Source organism: Pteronotus mesoamericanus, unplaced genomic scaffold, assembly GCF_021234165.1.
Source record: "Pteronotus mesoamericanus isolate MK-2021 breed Mesoamerican mustached bat unplaced genomic scaffold, CSHL_Meso_final contig_56, whole genome shotgun sequence".
In the NCBI taxonomy this organism is placed as follows: domain Eukaryota; kingdom Metazoa; phylum Chordata; class Mammalia; order Chiroptera; family Mormoopidae; genus Pteronotus; species Pteronotus mesoamericanus.
This window is the reverse complement of record NW_026555201.1, coordinates 12,559,173-12,582,818: the sequence shown is the minus strand read 5'-3', so window position 1 is coordinate 12,582,818 and position 23,646 is coordinate 12,559,173. Positions and strand designations below refer to the sequence as shown.

The 23,646-nt window shown below is 39.1% G+C and overlaps 1 protein-coding gene across 1 annotated transcript in view; it reads right to left on the bottom strand.

The window, feature by feature from the left end:
- Positions 1–23,646, bottom strand: part of LGR5 (leucine rich repeat containing G protein-coupled receptor 5) — a 102,955-nt gene that overhangs the window by 19,950 nt on the left and 59,359 nt on the right. The window contains exons 6-13 of the mRNA XM_054580233.1: positions 23,561–23,632; positions 20,765–20,833; positions 19,291–19,362; positions 15,939–16,010; positions 15,724–15,792; positions 15,511–15,582; positions 12,096–12,161; positions 11,101–11,172 (exon numbers count right to left, since the gene is read on the bottom strand). Coding sequence (XP_054436208.1) covers positions 11,101–11,172; positions 12,096–12,161; positions 15,511–15,582; positions 15,724–15,792; positions 15,939–16,010; positions 19,291–19,362; positions 20,765–20,833; positions 23,561–23,632 — 564 coding nt within the window. The remainder of the gene's footprint in view (positions 1–11,100; positions 11,173–12,095; positions 12,162–15,510; positions 15,583–15,723; positions 15,793–15,938; positions 16,011–19,290; positions 19,363–20,764; positions 20,834–23,560; positions 23,633–23,646) is intronic.

Genomic DNA, 23,646 nt, shown 5'->3' with positions numbered 1-23,646 from the left:
TAATAAGATGCTTCTGAAGGCTAGGGGCTGCCAGATACCCTCCTGTTATGATTCCCGTGAAGAGAACACCAAGGCAGTTTGCACACCCCCACTATCCACTAGACCAAGTGCTCTCACCCAGGGGTCCTTGCATATCACACAGCGTGTGTTTCTGGCACTGTCCTCACCCATAGCTGTTTGCATCCAGCCTATGGCCAATCTCCTGCACCATGTGGCCAACCTCCCTGGAGCCCACCACCTTCAAGTTTGGCATTTAAAATACAGGGAATGTAGCCTGATCTTCCTCAGAGCCTTTGCTGTGGCCCCGTCTTGGCCATTCACAATTTTTTAAGACCCTCCTAGTCACTCCCTGCCAGCCCTGGCTGTGGCCAGATGGAGAGGCTGGGGTATCACCATCAGGCTGCCCAGCATGAAGGGAGTTTCCGTTGTTATTTTCCTCTGGGGCTCCACCACTGTGGCTGCTGCTGCTGTAGGTGAAGGAGGAGCCCGCAGGGCCATGCTGGAAGGCTGGGCTGGGGGTGGAGGTCCTCAACTCTAGGCTGGCTGGGGAATGGTTGTCCTAGATGCCAGGCTGGCTGAGGGACTGGCAGGTTCTTCTCTCTTCTGCTCTCATGGCTGAACCTCCCAGGATGGGGAAGGACTGAAGTTATTGGATTCAGGGAGGGGCGGGGCCTTAATGATAATGTGGCCTTTCACCTTGGTTTTGTGATACTTAGGATCAGGTACGTACCCATCACTTTGTCACATTGCCTTCCTGTTACTGACTCCTGGGTCTCATTTTGCATAAATCCCAGGTTCTTCATTAATTCTGTCACCTGCAGGTCCATGTCATCACAGGGAGGCTTGCTGTAAGGCCTGAGTTCCTACTGCTAGACAAGCTGAGCCAGGGGTCTCTCATTGTGCCTTCCAGGGTTCTTCTTTTGTGGGGATGAGGGTCATTAATTTTTATAAAAAGTTTTTGATCTTCTATTCACACAGCATGGTTTATAGAAGTTCCCCCTCAGTTCCTGCTGTTTCACTCCCCACATTCCTCTCCCACAAATGACATGGTCCCTGTCACCTTCTGGCAAAGAACCACCTCCAGGCTTTACACATAAAGCCCAGGGTAATCACAGGTTTGGTGATGGAAGACATTTGGGGCGACATAAGAGAGAGTGCCACAGAACACGTCAGTGTATGGCCAGTAAATTACTACTGAGGACAAAGTCTGCAAGTTTGACATTCAGCTCAGCATTTGTAGGTATACTTTCTGGCTCCAGGTCCCTGTGGACAATGCCCCTCTGGTGGCAGTTCACAGCACTGCTGATACAAGCTGCTGGGACATGGCTAGGGTCTCCTCAGTCATGTGGCTGTGGTCATCCAGGTATTAAACCAGCCCTTCCACCCACATGCTCCATAAAAAGGAATAATGTTTCCTGGGTGGCTCTCACCTAGAATAACTTTATGATATTTGGGTGATTCGATGCCTTCATACAGTGAACTTCTCTAAAAAGTCTAGAGGAGCCACCTCTGTTCTAGTCAGAATGTACTGGACCAACCTCATCTTGGCAAAGGTTCCCTGCCAATGGTGTTCGGGAGCTCGTAATGGCCAATGAGGGGCTCCTTGTAGGCAGAGGCGGCTGCAAGTCCATTTGACATGGCGACTTGCTAACTACATTAACTGACGATACTATCAGTGAGTGCTAACTATGCTAACAATACTAACTACACAAACTATGGTAACTAATACTAACAATGCTAATAAACAATAACTATACTAATTATACCAATATTAACTCTACTAACTGCACTAACAAGGCTAACTACCAATACTAATAAATAATGCTAACTACATGAACTTTATCAATACTAACTATACTAACTAAAAACAATTCTAAAGAAAAAAGAGAAAAAAATAATTTAAAAAATAAGAAGAAAAATCGAGAAAAAATAAAAAGTGAGATGAAAAAGAAAAAATGACAAAAGAAAACAATAAGAAGAATGAACATAATAAAGAAAAATGAAAAAGAGGAATAAAATAAGAAAAAAAAGAAAAAGAAAAAGAAGAAAACAAGCTAACTAGTCCAGGCCCAACAGGTTACCACAAATCAGCTTCCTGGGCTATAATGGAAAAAACCCTCAGCCCAACCAGGGTCTTATACAGGAGTGGTCTGTAATTCTATCACAGTGGCACCTTATGAGGTCAGAGTAAGAAATGGACCATCACGGCTGAGGATAAGCCAGAGTGATTTTCTTACTTTTTGGTCCCAAGACCCCTTTATTCTGGGGGAGAAAAAGGAAACCCAAAGAGCTTTTTATGTGGGATATTAAAGATGATTATTGACTTTATTAGAATAAAAATCTGTAAGATACAAAAGTATAAAAGAAAAAAAAGAAAAGTCTGACTATTCTCATGCTCCAGGCCTCAGTTTAAATGTCACCTGCTTAGAGGGGGCTTCCCTGATCCATCCATTCCTACCCGCCTCACGGAGCTCATCTCGTTTGTCATCTTCATAGCACTGACCACATGTCTGATTCTTGTTTATGGATTGTCTTTCCTGTGAAGGCAGGAGCATGACTGTGGTGTTCGTGGCTTTTAGCACAGTGAGTGGCAACCAAATTGTTTAATAAATATCTGTTGACTGGATTAATAGGAGAGTTTGGGAAAACAAAAAGAGATATGGCCAACTACTTATTTAATCAAAGCAATTCATAAAAAAATCTTAAAAAACAATCATGTTCTGTCCTCACTCAGCTTTTGGGGCAGATAAGATGGGAAAGAGGAAGACTGAAGTCTGGGTTTCCAGGTATGTGAATGCTTGATGAGGTGAGGAAAGATCAACTGTTAAGAGCCGTGCTGTAAAGATTAAAGATTATTTGTCCCTCCAGTGGTACTTGCCAAAGCATACAATGAATTTGGATCAGCAAGGAGGCTGCGCGATATTTTTACACTTTGAATATCCATCTCCAGATTACACACAAAGGGCTTCTCACATGACCTTGAGTAGGCCATTTAGATAAATTTCTGTGTTACTTAAGTGAACCATCTTTGTAGAGAGAAGTGATAATGAGGCTTGTTAATTTACATTCGTAAAAACACTTAGAAATCTGTAGATAAAAGAATTCCTGCAGAGGTACAAAGGATGGGGCAATACATTGGGTCAAATTCCACCCTTTTATGGAGGCAAAAAAAAAACTGTCTTGAGGACACTTAGGGGGAACCTCTGGCACATTATATTTCAAATTAATCTTCTGCGAAATCTCCCTACTTTCAGTACATTGAGTGTTTTAATCACATATTATTCTAGTAATTATTTTCCTTTAACATATCTCATCTGCAGTCTCTGCTTTGTGTAAAGAGACTCTTTTGAGAGGCTTGTCTGTGAGGTTTTTCTTCTACTTTTATCATGAGTAACATCATAAATGCCTATTACCAAACATGGCATCTATGCATTTGCAAAATTTTTTGAAGGCACGAACTACAGTGTATAGGTGCTTACTGAAGGTCTAGTGTATGTAGGGCACTGTCTTTATATAGCAGTCTTCCAGTCTCATTGACCACTGTGTCTTAATCTTACTTCAGCATTCCTAGGTCTAATGTCATGTCTCCTTGCACACGGAAAATATTCTATATATGTTTAATGCATAAACGAATAAATAGTATAAATGTTGGTGAAATTGAAACACTCGAGTATAGCTCCTAGTCTAGTTAATTTTTACCTTACATCAGTGATGCTAAGTTCCTAAACATGACAGTTTGTTGCTGAGCTGATCGGGACCCAAACAGGGTCATTTCATCAATTCCAGACAGAAGTTTACAAATTATAGTCAGAGATTAGAATAAGCTCAGGAAGGAGAAAAGAAACAGAATTTCAAAGAAAGCTCCAGGCTGTAAGTTAATTATATCCATTTACACTTACAGTATTAACAGTTACTTAAGGAATGATACCAATAGAAGAGAACAGTTTCTTAGCATAATGATCTCTTTCAGCAAGGAAAATACACGCTCAAAGATAAGGCATTTAATGTGAAACTGTCAGAGCAAAAGTCAAGCTTAAAAAAAAGAGAAACAGGCAATGATCTTTTTCAATATGCTACATCAATTATATACTTGTGATTGTGCCCAAATGACCATATAACTTTTTAAATGTTTTTCTTGACTTTGCAATTTTGCTGACTTTGGGAGGGAGGTGGGCAATAAATAATTTTATTGCTTGTTCTCAGAAATAGGTGGGATTTATTTGCTTTACAGTGCCTGGCTCTTCCAGAAAGAGAACTGAGCCCCTTGACTTTTTTTCAAGAGATCCAGATAAGTCCTGGGGACTCATCCTCCAGATCTTGATATTCTTTATCTGCTCATCTTACCTCTTTGGGATTTTCTTTAACAGCTTTACCTCTGAAATTTCTGCTCAGAGGCCGTGAGAGTTGAGTTCTTTCCAGGTTAAGCGCTGAATGCCATCAATAAGCTCACACTAGCTCATTACTGGGTGCTCCCTAGACCATATCCATGATTCTGGTTAGATGAACACTGCACCTGGAGCCACAGGCGAGGCCCCCCCTACCCAGCCTTAGGACTTGGGATTTCTTCTTGTCTCCTCATACATGAACTGTGTGAATGGAGCGGGCCAACCTACTCATTGGGTTCATTGGCCACTGAGTGCCCTAGATCACATTTCCGCTTTTCATACCAAAGTTTGCTCAGCTTTTGAACTAGTTGTCTTATGAGGTGCCTATCACTTCATGCTGGCTTGAAAGATGGAATGCAAAGTCCCTGGGGATTGATTTGTTATCTCCTGTCCCTCTGATTCATCACCTTGACACTATACTGTTGAACATTATGATGTAATAGAAAACAGTTGAACCACCAAATTACTCTGGGCAAAGCATCCTAAACAGAGACTAAGGTACTATAAAGAAAATGTTTGGCATTTCAAAATATGTGGCTTTTTGATTACTTCAGTGTTTTCTCTAGCTTTTGACAGGATATCTATTTGTTCTTTTTGATTGGCAAACAGCCTGATGGTCTTGACTTGAAAGAAGCAACTCTTCATCACCTAGTCAGCCGACATCATATATTTTATTGAACAAACCCTGAGTGCAAAGCATGTGATAGTATATACGCTTGCTAAGAAAACACATATTTCTCTTTAAGAGAAGGCATACTTTAAAGGATAAATCCAAACAAATGGAAATATTCATTTTTCTGTCACTTATATGAGCACAATGCAAACAGATAGGTTTCTGGTGTATAGAGGAGGGTCATTACAAGCTCTACAAATGGACACATCTTTGCATTCAGGTACTGGTTCTGTATGCTGTGTCAGAATCCCCTATTTTTAAAAATGGCATCAGAATTTTTCAGGGATTGTAGAAAAGGAAATAGGATGCATCATTTGTTTAGAAGAGTACTTCTACTTGATACTGGTTGGGCAGCAACTATGTTCATGTCTAACCTGCTAACCTATGACTGTTTTCATAATGACATGCTTAGTACCTTCTGTGGTTTACCAAAATTTTCAGGGAGGAGTGTGGTATGGTAAGAGCAGGGTTTGAGACCTTTGAACATGTCATTCTTCCCCTTGCCTGAGGACTTTTGAAGATGGTCATCCTTGGGCCTGGAATACTCTTATTTTCTCCTCCATGTGTCTTACTAGCTCTATATTTCATGTCCAAAAGCAACCACACTTGAGGACATTTTCCTTGACCTTGTGCAACAGGTCAAACATTCCATCTCTTCCTTATGTACTCTTATAATAACATAGTCCTTTCCTTCAAACTATCTATTATAGTTGTGAATATATATTTATTAGTTTCATTTCTTGGATTATTTTTTCTCTCTCTAAACTGTACAAGGACAAAGATTGTGTGCGTATTTGCTCTCTAATCCCAGCATCCAGCACAGTGCCACGCTCATTTAAGACACTTGGTAACTATTTGTTAAATAGATGAGTAAGTGCTAAAAATAAATAAATACATACATATATACATACATACATACATATCACAGTTTGGGTTGTTAGGGTCTCAGTCAGCTTTTAATAGAATATCATCATTATCTTCCCACATCCAGACCATACCTAGAACTTTCTAATTTTATCACTATCTCCATGGCTCACAATCTGATGACATGCTCCTCCCTAAAATACTAATAATTCACAATTCACATGTGATTTTCAGCTCTCAATGAGTTTTCACATTCATTTCTACATTTCACTCAATTTACTGATAGAGAACCTGAAACTCAAAATGCCACATAGTTTGTAAGACACAAAGTTAAGGCCAGAGTTCTAACCACACCATAGCTCCTGGAAAATCTGAAAAGGGAAGGGTAGGATATGAAAACTGGGTGCACTTCTGAAGGCCCCTGGGGATATATAAAAATGGAGATTTCTCTTCATCCCCAAACAAAAACAAATTTAATTTATTAAAGGGGTTATTTTATTTTACTAAAATTGAGTTAGATTGGGCCACATAATTATCTGAACAGAGATTATATCTCACATGGAAGTGTAAAAATGGATAAAAAGTGTCATTCATTCCAATTTCATGGCTTAGACAGCAACCTTCACCAATTTCTTTTATGTACCTGTTTTGTGCTTATTCTTTATACTGTATAAGTACCAACTTAACATACTTTACTGTTCTCTGTTTATACAATGCAATTTAGTGCTCCACTACCCAACTGGCTCTCAATGTTTCCTATGTATACCTTTAGTTACAAGGCTAAAATAGAAATATGTAGGGACTATGTCTAAGTACAACTCAGTGCCTTGTACTCAAGGGTCTTATGGGTCATTTGAACCAATCATCTCTTTTTATGTTAATGGGCACGAGCAAATGCGAAAAGAGATGACTGAGAAATTGAACAGATTTTGAATGTTGAGTTAGAATGACAAAGATTGGAGTGCTGATCTTTTGCTCAGAACATGTTCGAAGCTCTTAAATAATGAGAGAGCCATTACACTGGACCCTGGGATAAGAAAATGAAAAAGTTCACCATGGACAAGGACAATGGGGGGCGGGGGCGTGTGGAGCAGGGGAAGGAAAAAAAAAGTTCTTGTCATTTTCAAGTAGGGCATGGTCTACCTGATAACAGTGAGGTATTGAGTCCTGCAGCAGAGAATGTGCAAAGTGCATGAGAGATTCATGTTATTACAGGATGGATGAGGGAAAGTTAAGAGTGGGGAGGAATCCATTAGGCCATAAGACCAGGAAAAAGAGTGTCTGTGCATCAGGAGACTGGGAATGCGTGAATGAGAGATGAGAGTGTTCCAGGAGGTTGGGATCAGATTTTAAAAAGCAGTACTGGGAAATTTGGTCTTGATTCTGAAGACAACAGGAGAATAATAAAGTTTTTTGAAGCAGAAAAGTAACATGATTCCATTTAGGAAATAAAAGGTTTTTAACAATATACCATAGTTTAAACATTCATTGAATATTATCATCATTCATCAAAATTACACTGAGGTCCAGTTTCGGGATGGAAAAGTTTTAACTGTCACCAAGAAAGAAAACCTGTTACCACTCCTTTTTTCATTTATAGCTTATATAGTGGGTTTTCAATAATAAAATAGAATTAAATATTGACAAATCTTAGTTGTCTGAGCAATAGAAGCATTTTAAAAAAATATTTATTTATTTTTAGAGAGAAAGGAAGGGAGGGAGAAAGAAAGGGAGAGAAACATTGATGTATGAGAGAAACATCAATTAATTGCCTCTTATGTGCCTGCAACCCAGCCATGTGCCCTGACAAGGAATCAAAATGACGACCTATCAGTTTACCCAATGATGCTCAACCCCCTGAGCCACACCAATCAGGGCAACAGAAACATTTTTAAAGACAGTTGTGCTCAAAACTTAGTGTACTTGTTAAAATGCAGATTTTCAGGCTCCACTCCAGAGATTCTAACTTATGAGGCAGAAGACCTGGGATCTGCATTTTTTACAATCATCCCCAGGTGATTCTTAAACACTTTGAGACACATTTTGAAAAACTGTTTAGACTGCCAGTAAAGATGGCAGCATAGGTAAATGTGGTACTTGAATCCTCCCACAACCACATCAAAATTACAACTCAACTACAGAACAACCATCATTCAGAACCACCTGAAATATAGCTGAATGGAAGTTCCACAACTATGAAATTAAAGAAGAAACCACATCAAGACTGGTAGGAGAGGCAGTGACACAGAATGGGCTGGTCCCATACCCATGTGTGGTAGTTTAAAATCAGGAGGGATATCTCAGCTGTGGAGGTGCCTTCTGAAGAGTGAGGGATCCCAGCCCCATGCCTGGTTCCTAGCTCAGGGTGCCAGAGCCAGAAAGAAAAATCCGCATAACTTCTGCCTTTAAAAACCAGCAGGAATTGTGGTTGAGTTAGAAGGAAGGTTGTTGGGGTCCCAAGCACTTTCCCTTAAAGGGCCCACATATGGACTTACTCAGACTCATTCCCTCAGAGCTCCAGTGCTGGGGTAACAGCTTGAAAGGAACCAGGGACATATGGGGAGGAACTCAGTTGTCTGGCATCAGGGCAAGGACTGTTGGGGGGCAGCTCTCAGTTGACAAAAGTTCTGGCAGAGGCCATTCTTCCTTTTCTGAGACCCCTACCTCCCCCACAGAGCCAGTAGACAGGTGCCATATTGGGTCATATCTGAGTCTCCATCAACCTAACCATCACTGTTTTCCCCACTCTGGTGATTCCCTGAGACCCTGCCCAACTCAACTTGTGGGCCCAGCCAAGCCATTTCCAGTGGCTCTTCCATACAAATGTCCTCTTTTGGCTCATGCTTCAGGACTTGCCTAAAATCTCTCAAACAAGCAGCACCTGTCCTCTGTGTATCTTGTGCCTTTTGCTAAGTGGTTCCAGGCTCAGCACTATGGCAGCCAGTCTTGGTTCACACTGTGTCCTCACCAGGGCACCTTTAAGCCCAGCACAAGTAGCAGCCATCTGAAGATTGTTCTGTAGGTCATGTTGGGTGGCCTCAGGCAGGGTTCAGGTGGTGTCTGACCTTGCACCTTTGCATCAGTAGACAGCTTCACACCATAATGGATTAAAACCCTACCACCTCCACAAGTGACACATTCAAGGGAAGACTCAGTGAGCACCAAAATCCCACTGAAGCAAATCCTGCACAGTAGGACTTGTACAGCAACTTCTCCACTGTAGTCACAGCTGGTCCTTGCAACCAGTGGGTCTAAGGATCAATCCCTACAAGTGATGCCAACAGCCATCAGGGATCAATTATATCAGGACAATGTACACAGGGGAATACCTGGAGCACCCACTAGGGTGACTTGAGAGGCTGCACCACTGGGCCCTACAGGACACCTACTACACAAAGTCACTCTATCAATTCCGGGAGCTATAGCAGCTCTACCTAATACAGAGAAACAAACATGGGGAAGTAGCCAAAATAGAGACAAAGAAACAGGTCCCAAATTAAAATACAGGAGAAATCTCTCAAAAAACAACTAAATGAAATGGAGGCAGGCAAACTACCAGATACAGAGTTCAAAACAATGGTTATAGGGTTGCTTGAGGAACTTAGTGAGAACTTCAAGAAACTTAATGAGAATATCAACAACATGGAAAAGGATGTAGAAACCATGAAAAAGAAGCAGAAATGAAGGATACACTAACTGAAATGAGTAAAACTTTACAGGGACTCAACAGTAGAGTAGATGATGCCAAGAATCAGATCAGTAATTTGGAATATAAGGAAGTAAAAAAACTTCCAACCAGAACAGCAAAAAGAAAAAAAACTATAAATAAATAAATAAATAAATAAATAAATAGATAAATAAAGATAGTGTAATAAGCCTCTGGGATAACTTCAAGCATACCAACATTTGCATCATGAGGGTGCAGGAAGGAGAAGAGAGAGCACAAAACTGAAAACCTATTTGAAAAAATAATGGCAGAAAAATTCCTTAACTTGGTGAAGAAACTAGACATACAAGTCTAGGAAGCACAGAGAGTCCCAAACAAGATGAACCCAAAGAAACCTATACCAAGGCACATCATAATTAAAATGCCTAAAGTTAAAGACAAAGAGAAAATCTCAAAAGCAGCAAGAGAAAAGCAGTTAGTTACCTACAAGAGAGCTCCCATAAGACTGTCAGCTGATATCTCAACAGAAATGTTGCAGGCAAGAAGGGATTGGCAAGAAATATTCAAAGTGATGAAAAGCAAGGACCTATGACCAAGATTACTCTACTCAGCAAAGCTATCATCTAGAATTGAAGGACATAAAGAGCTTCCCAGACAAGGTAAAGCTAAAGGAATTAACCAGCACCAAACCAGTATAACATGAAATGTTAAAGGGTATTTTTTTTTAAGGAGAAGAAAAAAATATAAAAAATATGAACAGTAAAATGACAATAAATGCAGATCTGTCAACAATTGAATCTGAAAAGCAAAATAAAAGAGCAAGCAGAATAGAAACAGGCTCAAAGATGCAGAGAACATTTTGCTGGTTGCCAGATGGGATGGTGGTGGTTGATGGGTACAAAACGTGAAGGGATTAAGAAGTACAAATTTGCTGTTACAGAATAATCGTGGGGATGTAAAGTACAGCATAGGGAATATAGTCAATAATATTCTAATAACTATGTATGATGTCAGATGGGTATGAGGTTTATCAGGGTGATCACTTTGTAAGTTATAGAATATCTAATCACTGAGGTACACCCTTGAAACTAATATAATAATGTATGTCAATTATAATTGAAAAATAAAAAATGATTAAAAAAAAGAAAAACTGATTAACCACCAAAGAAAAAACCACAGGAAGAATTTTGTGGTCATTTCATTTTTGCATGCAAAACAATCCCTGACAATCCAGGCTATGAACAGTAACACATTTTGTCAGCTATTCAACAGTGTGGCCTCCTTCCTCTTTATCAAAGTTTAAGATCTGCTGACTGGCAGAGAACAGATTGCAAATTCATAATTTTATAAGTTATTTCTGGAAAGGATCACAAGCAAATTATTTGCCTTTTCATAGCAAATTCATTCACAAAGGCCCAACAATATACATATACAGTGAAAAGAAAATATTAGGGAAAGACTCAAGAAAGAAAGTGCTCTGCGGTGGGAAGGTGCTGGGAGGCAATACTCACAGAGATCGGAGGCTAAGCAACTGCTGGAAAGTGTCAACCTTAATTTCATAGATTTCATTATGTCGCAGATCTCTGAAATGACAGAGTTCCAAAGATTGGTTTCAAAGTCACTGGTTTCAAAAGTTAGTCTTCAGAGAGCTTTTACAGAGTGATTACCTGCTCTCAATCAAAGGAACACATGAAATGAGACTATCAAGTGGCCTTTAAAATAGTTTTGTTTTGTTTAAAAAAGAACATTGTAATTTACACACGTAAGCATTCTCTGTTTCTCTTTCAAAGCAGCCAGTCTCTTTGAGTGAATATAAAGCTATATTCCAAATGCCATCTTCATTCAAACACTTTCAGGATACCTCTTCTGGCTGTGCCTTCTGAGCCTTTCTTGTATTTGAGGGTCTTCAGGAGTTTCAAGTCTTTACCTTTCAAAGACGGAATACTTTTTTCCCTTTAATTGGCCAAAGGCATTCACACACAAAAAATTAAGTGGAAAAGGATAGATGGTTAATACTGTTTTGATCAAAACCAAAGTATGACTATACAGCAACAAGGCTGATGTTTTCAGGAAGAGGCAATTTTAAGAGAGGAATTCTAAAATGTTTCATGTGTAAGAAGCATCAATGACACCTCATATATGGCAAATATGGCACCTCTTTTAAAGATGACTGTTGTGAAACAGATGTACCAGCAAACTTGAGTCACCCATACCAAAAAACAACACCACGTACAAGGTAAATAAGTGTAGCAAAATTCCAAAGTGCAAACAAACGTACTTCATTATTACACCAAGTTCATGACACAAAAGGGAAACAATAAATAGTTTACTTATCAGACGATGCATGGTGAAAAAATATTATCTGTTTTCCCAACCTTATAGCCATCCTATATTCATATCTGTGTGTGCAAGAAGGGAACACATCAAATGTCTCCTTAGTAACCCCTGGAAAGGTGGGTTTGGACTCTTATTTTTACTAGGTGACTTAGAGACTCTATAGACATACATTTTCTGAAGCTTTTGGCAGACTGTAAAACTGGGTAAATCTTCCAGCAGGTTGTAAGATAGATCTCTGAAAAACAGAAGGTACAAAAGGGAGAATCTGTTACCTATTAATTGTAAGGGAACATGCCTTGCTCCCTTCGCCCCTCTAAGATGACATATCCCCAAAGGCTGACACTGAACATGTCTCCATCCTTGACATGGAGCAGGTAGTTACCAGTGTTATTGGATTAAGCAGTAGGTTTAAATGTTTACTAAAATGCAACTATTATACCTCTTTAATTTATTTAAATAATTTACTTAATGAATGTATTTATATTTTGTTAGTGATGATCTCAATGTTCCAGCTATTATCTTACTGAAATGAATACAAATCAAATTAAATAATTGTGCCTCCATTTCTAAGAGCTGCTATATTTCTACAGCTAAAGGAATCATTGTTGGTTCTTTTCTAATCAACTAAAATAAAATCCCAACAATTCCAAACATTGTACTAACTTTGAAGTCAATCATTACGAGGGATGGGGCGGGAATCTAAAAAATCTTCAGCCAAAACTCAACAAATTACAGAATAACGAAAACATCTGGATATGTTTAGAGTATAATATAACTAATCTAAAACAAGCTATGGTAATTTGCAGAAAGCTTAAAAAAAAGAAAGCTGGTAGATAAAGTAACATTGATATATATATTATATACATATATATATATGAAACTTGTCTCATGTTTCAGAAGTTATCAGCTAATCAGCTAACACCTTCTCATGCCTGATTTTAATCTTAAAACCAGATCACCACTATGCAACTAAAAAAAATCAATGCTGTTTTCTAAGAAGTTTTTAAGTTCTTTTACTCTTTAATTGATCACTTCATTCTATATTCATTGAATAAATGGAATTTATATAGAAACACAATTCATTTACTACACATAAATAGTTCAGATAAAGCTGTTTGCAAACACAAATTTGCAGTTTATAGTAGAGTTTTCAAAGACCAAACCAAATCAATAAACAAAATAACAAAACCATACCTCTCACCTGTGCACAAATATACCTGATTAACAATATGATATGTAAGTTTGAAAAAGTGAGTGAAAAAAAATGGACACACATATTGTCAAAGCTGATAATAATTGGTTCACTCATCTCCACAGACTTTGAAGAGATAACTCCTTCCTGTGTGCCTCCTGGTAGAGGGTACACAACATCCTCTTCTACATAAACACACAGTATTACCTCCTACCTAACGTTTATGTAATGATTTTCATGGTTAAATTATCCAGCACTTCTTATATGTAGATCCCATGTTTACAGCTTTGCCTGAACTATTTCATTTAATCCTTGTGGTCATTTTATGAGAGAGACTATGATTATCCCCATACAATGTGAAATGACTTGCCTTAGATCATCAACTAGCTAATAGGTGGGGACAGCCACACACAACCAAGTAATTCCCATGGAGGTGAGGCAACCTGCGAGCAAAACCACTCACATACAGTGAAATTTCCTCATGTAGCAAGGGCTCAGTGGATGATTCATCCTAAGAGGGGAGCTCTCTGACCTCTGCTTTTAGAACCTAAAGTAGACTGTAGTAGAGGTCAGGACCCCCAGTTCTATTCTCAGTTTCAACTGATTCTACGTGGTTGATGCCCTGGTCAAAGCATTGAGATCTTTCTCATTTTTCTTCTTAAATGAGAAGACACCTGCTTTGCTGATCTTGCAGAGCTGTTATGAAGAACATATCATACTGTAGGTTGAAATGCTTTGAAAATGGCAAGATACTGCCATTCATGCATTTGTGTTTTTTCAGGCCTTTCTAGTTTCAACTTGAGGAAAGAATAATGGAGTAAAGGAAGTGAGAAACAAGATGATGAGGAACTGCCTAAGAGTTTACAATGTTCCCAGTGCTGATACAAGTATTTTTCATGTAGTAACCCTTTTAATCCTCATGATGATGCTCTGAAGGAAGTAATTACTTCCTCTGTTTTATAGATTGGGAAACAGAACCAAGAAGGAATAAATAACTTGCTCACGATGCTGTGCTGGTATATACAGAGACTGGACCTGAACCAGAAAATCAGACCCCCGAGCCATTGTTCGTAACCAATTTGTCGGTCAGCCTCCATTTACGCAGTTCTAGACCTGGGTGGTTTCCCATTTACTGTGTGAGACAGTGGAGACAGTTGCAGTTTAAACTGGCTCCCTACTTATTAATTATAGGATGAGAAATCCCAGTCATGTTATTGAGCCAGTTTCCTCAAGAAATGAGGACAATTGTATCTATTTTGGGTGTGGTAGACAGGATTCTAAAATGACCCCAAGATTTCCACCACCTGCTATACTTACACTTTCATTTAGCTGTTTAATCAAACTGCCTGTATTTAAATTTTGGACTTTGCTACTTTTTTGCAACATGACTGACAAATGCACTTAACTTCCCTAATTCTCAGTTTTTTCATCTCTATGTATACTTCCCAGGGAAATGTGGAGTGAAGAAGAGGAGACGAGTTCTGTGCCTTTCTTTCCAACACAAATGCCTGACTCCAGGGCTATCACATGCTGTCATTGCAACCCCCTATCACTGAGCAGCTGTGGCGGGAATAGAGGAAGGCAGACCAACCATGGCAGACATTCCCATTCTTCCACTTAACATTTGGAGCGCTCTCGTAGTTCTGCTACTAGGTAGAGCTTATGGTGGAATTGCAGGCTTTCAGCTTCCACAGTCGTCTACTATGTGAGAACAGGGCCATGGCAAAAGATGGTCCTTTCATTAAGTCCCAACCATGCTTTGTGAGGAGGATAATAGGGTTGAGTGGAAGTTGAGGGACAGGGCTGAAAATGGAAGGTCAAAATAAAGCTCTTCAAGGTCCTTGAAACAAATTTTCATAAAACATGATAAAAGCAGAGGAAAAAAAAACCTCCAAGCCAACAGAATTAACATATGCAAACAGCTGGACCACAAGATGAAACATTAGAACATGACACCCATAATTACACCTGAACAATGTTTGGTTGTCTTTATCAGGGATTGTGTGGATCTGAGAGCTCAATTTTTTATTTTGGCATCCGTAGTGGGTTGTTAACCTGTCTTGTTTTTTTTCCCTACTCAGCAAAGCCTTTAGAAGGGGAAATGAAGCAAGTTGGGCTCATTCATATCCATTTTCTGAAAGGAAATGTGTGCCAGTTGCAAGTCTAACGGGAGAATGTTTGGGGTTTGGAAACAGGCTGCATGGCCCTCATTACCAGGGTCCTATCAGAGCCGTTTTCCTGGCCCACGGTGGGCAAAGGAGTCCTGCCCTCCTGGAGGCCTGTGAGGAAAGAACTTTCTCCCTTTTTAAAGGATTATTGAAATAACGTCTGCCACTTCACCCCTAAATGCAAGGTGTCTGTTTATACAACATTATTCTTTCCTGATACGTACAGCATTTGGAGATTAGGTAACTGATCACACACAGTTTGAGGAAGAGAAGAGATCTGTGCTCCAGTTAGAGTCCTGTTGAAACACAAACCGGACAGGATTCTTTTATTCAAGCATCGTACAGTGACATATTTTGATTCACTAACATTCAGACTGGTCAGGCTTTAAAAACAGTGCCTGTTCTGGTCAAAGTCAAGAGCCTTCTCAAGTACTTACAGACTCTCCAGGCTCGCAGTTCCAGTTAAATCAGGAAATTCAGTTATTTGTGAAGCACCATTCAAAGTCCTAGGAGGAGGGGTACATGAGTATTATTGGCAGAAGATTCTAGAAAGGGTTAATGTTTATTCCCATTTTCAAAGCACTTCAATTTATAACATTCATTTGGTTTTTACAGCAACAATGGGGAAGTGATATGTAAGAGAAAAATTTACAGTGTTCTCAGTTCAGGTAAATGTTGAAAGGCAGATCTTCCCACAAGCTGGATGGGGTTGTCATAGAAATGTCTGAAAAAAAAAATCCAAAAATCGATGTCTTAGTGTAAAACTTGACTGGCAAATTAATATCTATTCAAATATCAATAAGAATATTAAATGTATTCATGTAATTTTGATTATACTATATTATATAACATTCCTGATTACATGGTTTTAGGCAAACCTCAAAAATGTTTTGACTCATATTATGAGACTTTTGGTAAGAAAGCCATACTATATAAAATTGAAAATTTCTGACAGCAAGTCATATATGAGTGATAGTTACTAAGGAGAGAAGCAAGTGAACTGACTGTAGGTATCACTTAAAATTCTTCCCTGCCCCCAACATCTGTGGACTATCAACTGAATGGCAAAAGGGTAATTCAAGGTGCTCGCAAGCATATCATGAATTAAAGAAAGGGGAAGTCCTATATATCTACATGAAGATTATATCCTCTGGGCAAATCTTATCATAATACACAAAAGGGGCATCTCACATTATTGGAAAGGAAATGAGCTATTCTGGGTTTTTAAAAAAAACAATGTCAGAATTTTTTGAAAATAGTTATTACTTTAAAAGGTAAGACATTAGTAGAGCTTAAAAATATTTTGTTTTACAGATATTTTCAATGTAATGGTGTTTGCATGCCTAGTCAATGGGCCTCAGAAATAGTTCTGAGCGGTGACATCCTTCTAGTTCAATGAAACTCAGTAAATGTTTATCGGTGACAACTATGCTCAAAGTATAAGGGTAGGTACTGCAGAGACCAAGAGACTGATCCATTATGGAGCCTGTTGTTGGGTAGCTACTATATACCTGGCAACATGCTACATGCTGGGGGTTTGATGAAGAACGATAAAATGTCTCTGCCCTAAAGAAGTTTGAAATCAGTTGGGATTAAACAAATAAATAATATTATATCACTTTCTAGTTGACAAAGCATTTTCAACTGATCCACCCAACCACTTAATAAGGTCTGTAGTGTAGACACTTAAATACTATTTTCCTTAGCTTTGAAGGAATAAACTGAGGCTCAGATACTTTGGCAAGTTCATTACCTCGCAGAGCTTTGATTTTCTAATTTATTAAACTGAAAAAATAATATTTAGTTGTAGGGTCTGTGTATGCATTGAAAGAGCTAATGCATGTGTAACATCTGACACACCACCTGGGATGTAGTTGCACCTAACAAACCTAAGTCCCCTTCTGGACTTCTAGCCTCTGACCTCTTCTTTTCCCATGGGTTAATAATCTCTAAGACAAAGAGCTAGAGCTGGAATATAGGTTATAGGATTTAAAAAGAAGTTTTCCTCCTAATATTACATTGTCCTTTATCTACATTATATGCATATATATTGCATTGTCCTTTATCTACATTATATGAATATATATATGTTCATATATATGTACACACTGGACAGAGATGAAACACATGCTTATTATATACATAAGGCAGAAGTATCACAAATACAAATAAGGAGCTTTAGGGTTCTGAGAAGAGAGTTCTCTCCTGAGGTCAGGAAAAATTTCATGGAAATGTCATTTGAAATGGGCCCTGGAAAACAAAATTTCTGTAAGCATTGTGAGGGGATAGAATCATAGGAGCAAAGGAAATAAGGAAAGACATTCATTCCATGCATTTAGCTTAGTTGGTCTGGGCTGTGGCGTAGGGTAAATAGAGTTGAGTTTTGGGGAACTGATCAAGAGGATTGGCTTGGGCGATGTGGAAGGCTGTGAATGTCAGGGTAAGGAGACTGCATTTAATGTAAATAAATGATCTGGAATCTCTGTATGTTTCACAGCAAGAAAGTGACAATATGGATGCTGTGTTTCAAGAGAGATAGTGAAAGCAGGGAGATGGGCGTTAGGCTGGTAACAATCCAGAGGTAATGGCTAGCAGAGAGGCTGATGGGCGGCTGGGACTACAGAGGGTGGAAATGAGGCCTGGGAAGCCAAGGGACACAGGAGGCCTTTCCCTTTACAGAAAGCAGGAATGGGGCGGGGGGCAAGGATGGGGGTGGCGATGACAAGAGATGGAAACAGAAGCAGAAGCAGGGAGAGCAGAATTTCAGGGGGATTCATTCAACATCACATACTGGAGAGGAGCACCACTAAATCTGGGGGGCTGTTAGTCCTCCTCAAGCTGTATTAGCATATCAAAAGAGTGATTAAAAAACTGGTCCTGTGACTGCTAGGCAAAAGAAGCAAAGCCAATGCCATTTGCCAACCTCTTGCTATGTAAATACTGTCTAATGAGGACTAACATTTATTGGCAATAAACTTTAAAACCCTTAGTTTTCCAACATACTGTCAGAACATTTCAGGAATGATGAATGGTACTTTTTTTTCCAGTTGTCAGGGCTAATTGAGATGGACTCCAGCTCATTTGTGACAAATGTTTCACAGTTCCAGAAAGCCTCTCAATTAAGTTGGCACAGGATGGATATCTGCCAAGAAATGCTCCTCGAGTCATGTTCAGCAGTTGTCCTTACTCTTATCCTCCATATCCAAGACTCCTCACCCATGACTTCAGTTCAAGCCTATGTCCTAAACTACCAGATGTCTTTTAACTAAAAGCCAGCCTAACACTAACTTATTTTCATCTTCCTGTAAATCTACATATGATCAATCTTGTGTCTGTGCTAAATGTGAAACATAGAATTATACATTATAAGTCTAAGTTGTCTATAGACTTATAGTTGTAAGTCTATTTTACACTGTTAAAGTACATAAATCATCATATACACCTTTCTATAACATATGCATCTTTCTAGAATTACAAAATAGCTTGTAATTGTAGAAATGTGACTCAGTGATTGGGCTTAGCAATGAATGGATATAGAGACAGCATAAAACCGTATTCCCATTCTCCACCATCAACTGAGGCTGGAGTCTGTTGTGGTAAAGAACTCCTATTTGTATATAATATTTTACATGTCTAGTATACTTGAATTCATCTTCTGAATGACTAGCTAGGCTTGATACTGATACTTTAAATATCAATTTTATTCCTTAGAAAATAGAAGCAAAGCATTTCACATGATTATTGTGAAGTGAGACAAGGCATCTGAAGATACAAAGCATATACAATGCACATTGAAGTTTCTAGAAAAAAGTATCTTTTATATTATTTTAGCATTCAGCTAAAACCTGGCAGAGCATCTCTCTTTAACTTCTCTGTATGGAATCTTCCATTGACTGAAAAAAAAAAACTTGGGCAAATATAGAACATTCATTGTATTATATTTAAAAGAGCAATACATGCTATATTTGAGGATAGAAAAATATAAAAAAACTACAGCCACTTACATTGTAATAAGAGAAGGGTTGCCTACAAATGCTTTCTCAGGTATTGACTTGATATTGTTGCTATGAAATCCTCTAGAAAGAGAAGAAAAAACAATTTATAAAAAAAATGGGTGGGGTAAAATTATTTAATAGTCCTCACCCCTCTCCCATGGCAACAACCAGCACCTTTAGTAACTACAGGATAGGGTTACGTCATCTATGCATTTCAGAGCTTATGTGCCCCTACTGGCTCTTTAGGAGAAAAAGAAATCACAAGCTGTCATCTTGAAAGAGAAATAAAGAATCTGAAAATAATAAGTGTGCTTTATGGAAACTTACAGTCTAATGTTATATAAAGACAATTCATCTGTCTTTAGCAACTTCACCAAACATCTGCTAGAGCACCATTGTATAACAACTTGAGATGGGGATTATGATCACTCCCCCTGATCCCATTTGAAGCTAAGAGAAGAGAAAGTGAGTTCAACTTCAGTGAAATAGAGACTTAAGTAAGCTCCTTATGGGGACAAAATTTCCTGAGCTGATGGAAGGTGCTTAGTGAATCTGTAATACCAAATTGATTCTCATCTCCTGATGCTAATGCTGTCTGAATGGCAGAGGAGGAAGAGTCAAAGGTCTTTGGGTCCCACAGGGGCCTGTGGATGAGGTGAGCGGTGGCCTTCCGTCTGCCCAGCCACAGGCAACGATGATGACTTACTTCCCAGTTAGGCCACAAGTGGGTTTTCCTGAGGCAGAACCTTCTAAAATTATTATTATTATTATTATTATTATTATTATTATTAAATAAACAAGTCCTGCTGTCTACCTCCTTTGGCTGTGTCTCTTATTTCTATCTGCCAGGAAACTAGGCTCTATGGCTTGTTTCCCTTCCAAGTGTTAGAACACTGCTTACATAGGTTATTTTTAAGTGCAATGAAAAACTAATTATAGTATGTAAAAGAAAATATATGCAACCTAATAGCTGAAAGTTAGCTTTACTTTAGTGAAATTGTGGGTTTCTTAATTAAGTAAGATTCATGAAGTATTTAAAGAATGTGAAATAATGTATGTGAAAGCATCTAGCACTGTACTAGGGCACACACATTTTATTCTAGTTTGCAGTGGCTTATGCAACCTAGAAATGTTTTTCAAAATGATCAGCAAATAACTGAATTCCATTACAGTTCTGTACAAATCTATAAAGTATATAAATATTGGAGGAATGTGCGTTAGGAAAGGAGTATGGCTTAGAGAAATATGTATATTTTTTTCTAATATACATATATTAGAGAAACCTATTATAAATTTAAAGAGATTATCTGCTGTTTGCTGGTAATAGAATCAATTAAAATATATTTCAAGTGTACTTGACTGTCATTTGTGTGAACTAAAAAAATTTTTCTAGTAAGTCCCATTAGGTACAGTGATCAAACATATTTTAAAGTAAATTCACAAAGAATAGAGATTTCCCATTATATTTGTCCTAAATACTTACAGTTCTTTAAGGTTGGAGAGTGTCCTGATTGCAGTGGGGAATTCATCAAGGTTATTATAATTTAAATCTCTGAAAATAAGTAAATAGTATTTTCAGTTTTTCATCTACAGATTCATATATACTACATTTACAAGGAAAGTTAATATGCCATTTCAATGGACCAGTATCATCGATGAAAATTCTCATTCCTTCTCTTTATGGAAAGAGATTTGCTTGGCTTGCCCACCACCATCATTCCACAAGTATCTGTATCAAATGGTCGTTAGATTGATCATGAGAAATATCAAAGAGTCAAGGCTCAATTTTCAAAAAAGGGAGGGGACATAGAGCAGTGCCAGTGTCCAAGTAGGAGGGATACTCAGCCAGGCGTTGGCAGCTTACTAATGTGGCTAACTGAGCTCACTGAGCCGCCAGATCCTACGTGCACTGCACTGCTCTGGGCTCCTGAATCGCGTGCCCTTCTTTGTTCCCTCCTTCATCTTTCCCCCCCTGCTTTTTTACAGTCTCACCTGAGAGGGCATCTTGGAGAGCTGCTTTGTCCCTGACTCCTGTGGAGGGCCTGTATCCCTCACAGCCTGAGGTCCAGGAACACAACCTGTTTCTGGAGAGGTTTATATATGCAGAGTACTCTCAGGAGGGACATTAAGTCTATAATTTTCTCAGGGACACAAATAATGATTTGGATCAGAAATGTGATGTTTTCCTTGGTCTGTGAGACAAAGCTCTGTATTATCTTTCACGACCAAAGATGGAATAGTCGAACAATCTCAAATCATTAATTTCTCTGTTTGTTATGAGACAAATGGCTTTTCAGTTCTATTACTCACAAGAGCTTTATAGATTTGCTCCACCTTCTATCTACATCTTCATATGAAAAAGTAATTGCCGCCTGGTCTCTGGGAATGGCAGATTTCCCAGATGACTCAGAAAAACCTTTTGGTCAGGCAATCAGATGTGGTTAGATCTTCCTCTGTGGAGAAGAATTGCTATTTAATTTTAAGAGAGAGATAATTTAACTGAGTTAAACATGAATCAAGATTCCTACTTGTCTGACACAAACCATCCTTAAGCTATACTGCAGGCAGGAAACTTGTGTCTTTGTGGACATAAATTTTCTTCCTGTTTGTAAATCTCTCCAGATGCTCAGTTTTGATTAAAAAAGGATTGGGCCCTTATAAATTACTTGGATTTCGAGAGAGGGAAAGGAAGAGGTTGGGAGTAACCAATTTACTGATCCTCTGTAGCCCTGGGCAAGGTGAGGGGGGTGGTGCGCAACAAGACTCATAGGAGTGTCTCCTGAAATGTTTTATTCTACAGTATTTATATGCAACCCTGGGTCCTCAAAAGATTGTTTCTGGAAATACTCATCAAAGTCCACCTTGTTTGTGTTCCTATTGAGTTCAAAAGGACTGGGAGGTGCTTTCCATTGCTGAGATCCCCAGCCCAGCCCTGTGTAGATAAGGGAGAAGCTCTCAGTTTTTCCTAGCAGCTGATGGAAACTGCTTGCCTATGCCATTAAGTTGACATCAGAGTCCTGCCTGGACAAGCTCATCATTGGCATCTCTTTATGAGGATGATTCCTCTCTTTTAAGAGGAAACACGGAGTGACTTAAATAACCCTGGAAGGAGAGCTGTCAGTGCTGATCGGCTTCAAGAAGACCACCAGCAATAGACGGCCTGGAAGGAAATTAGTGGACATAGACTTGGCTAGAAGTTAAACTGATCACATGCAGATTGCTAAGATCTGTATGCAAATGAATAATGGACCCCACAGCCACAGGACGGGGGTCTTTGGTCAACTCCTTCTGCAGTCCTGGTCAGAGCCAGCGGTGTAGATTCAGAGGCCTGGGCACTTTATGGTATTTGAGTATTAAAAACATGGGGCTTTGGGCCAGGGCCTCAACAGGAGCCACCCTCCTCTCCAAGCACACTCAGAACCCTCACTGCCTGTCACCCCACCTTCATTCTCCCTCTCCCACTCAGCAGGACAACAAAGAGCAGCTCCTCACCTGCAAAAAGGCTCAGCCTGGTGTGGCCCATAAGAAGCCCTTCTCCAAGTGGCTCTGGGATACACTCTAGGCTATGATCAGCTGGCTGGACTCTCTATTTTCACTAGAGGTAGCATCTCAAAGCTAAATATTTGACCTATTCTTTGGAGGTAGAATATAACAGTAAACATGGATTTCGGAGTCAAACTAGAGAAGGAAGCAAATCCCAGTTATTCTGATGACCAGCTATGTAATGTTGGTACAATAATTAATAATATTAGGCCTAAGGTGAGATAGTAATGTCTGCTCTCATAGGAAACAAAATATGCCAAATGCCTACTGCAATTATTCACTATAGACACACTCAATACATCTTTTCAGTCTGCAGATTTGCTTTTAGCATGAACCCTTGCTGTTTCTTAATGAGACACCTGTTCATCTTTGATTGTAACCTGGTCTGTAGGCTCCCATTCAGTGGGGAATGAGCCTGAGTGACAATATAGAACTGATCCTTGACAGGGAATACACATTCCTAAGCAAACAGCCACCGCTCAGTGGACAGCATCTCTTTTACCTTATCATGATTCTAACTAATTTATCACTCTTGGTGAATTACAATAAAATCTGTTTTATTGTTTAGCTTTGTGAAGAGTGTGTTTGTGTGTAAGATAAAGCCACTGTGAATATCTGTTTAACGTTCAGGCAATTAACCAAACAAAACAGCAAGTTTGACTTTAAGGCTATTTTGATTCCTTCAGAATACTCACGAAAACACTGAAAAAGGGAAACAAATAAAGGGTCAACTCACAAAGTCTCTAGGCTGTGGAGCCCATCAAAGCATTTCTTTCCCAGAGAGCGGATTCTATTGTTATGGAGATGCCTGCAGGACAACGT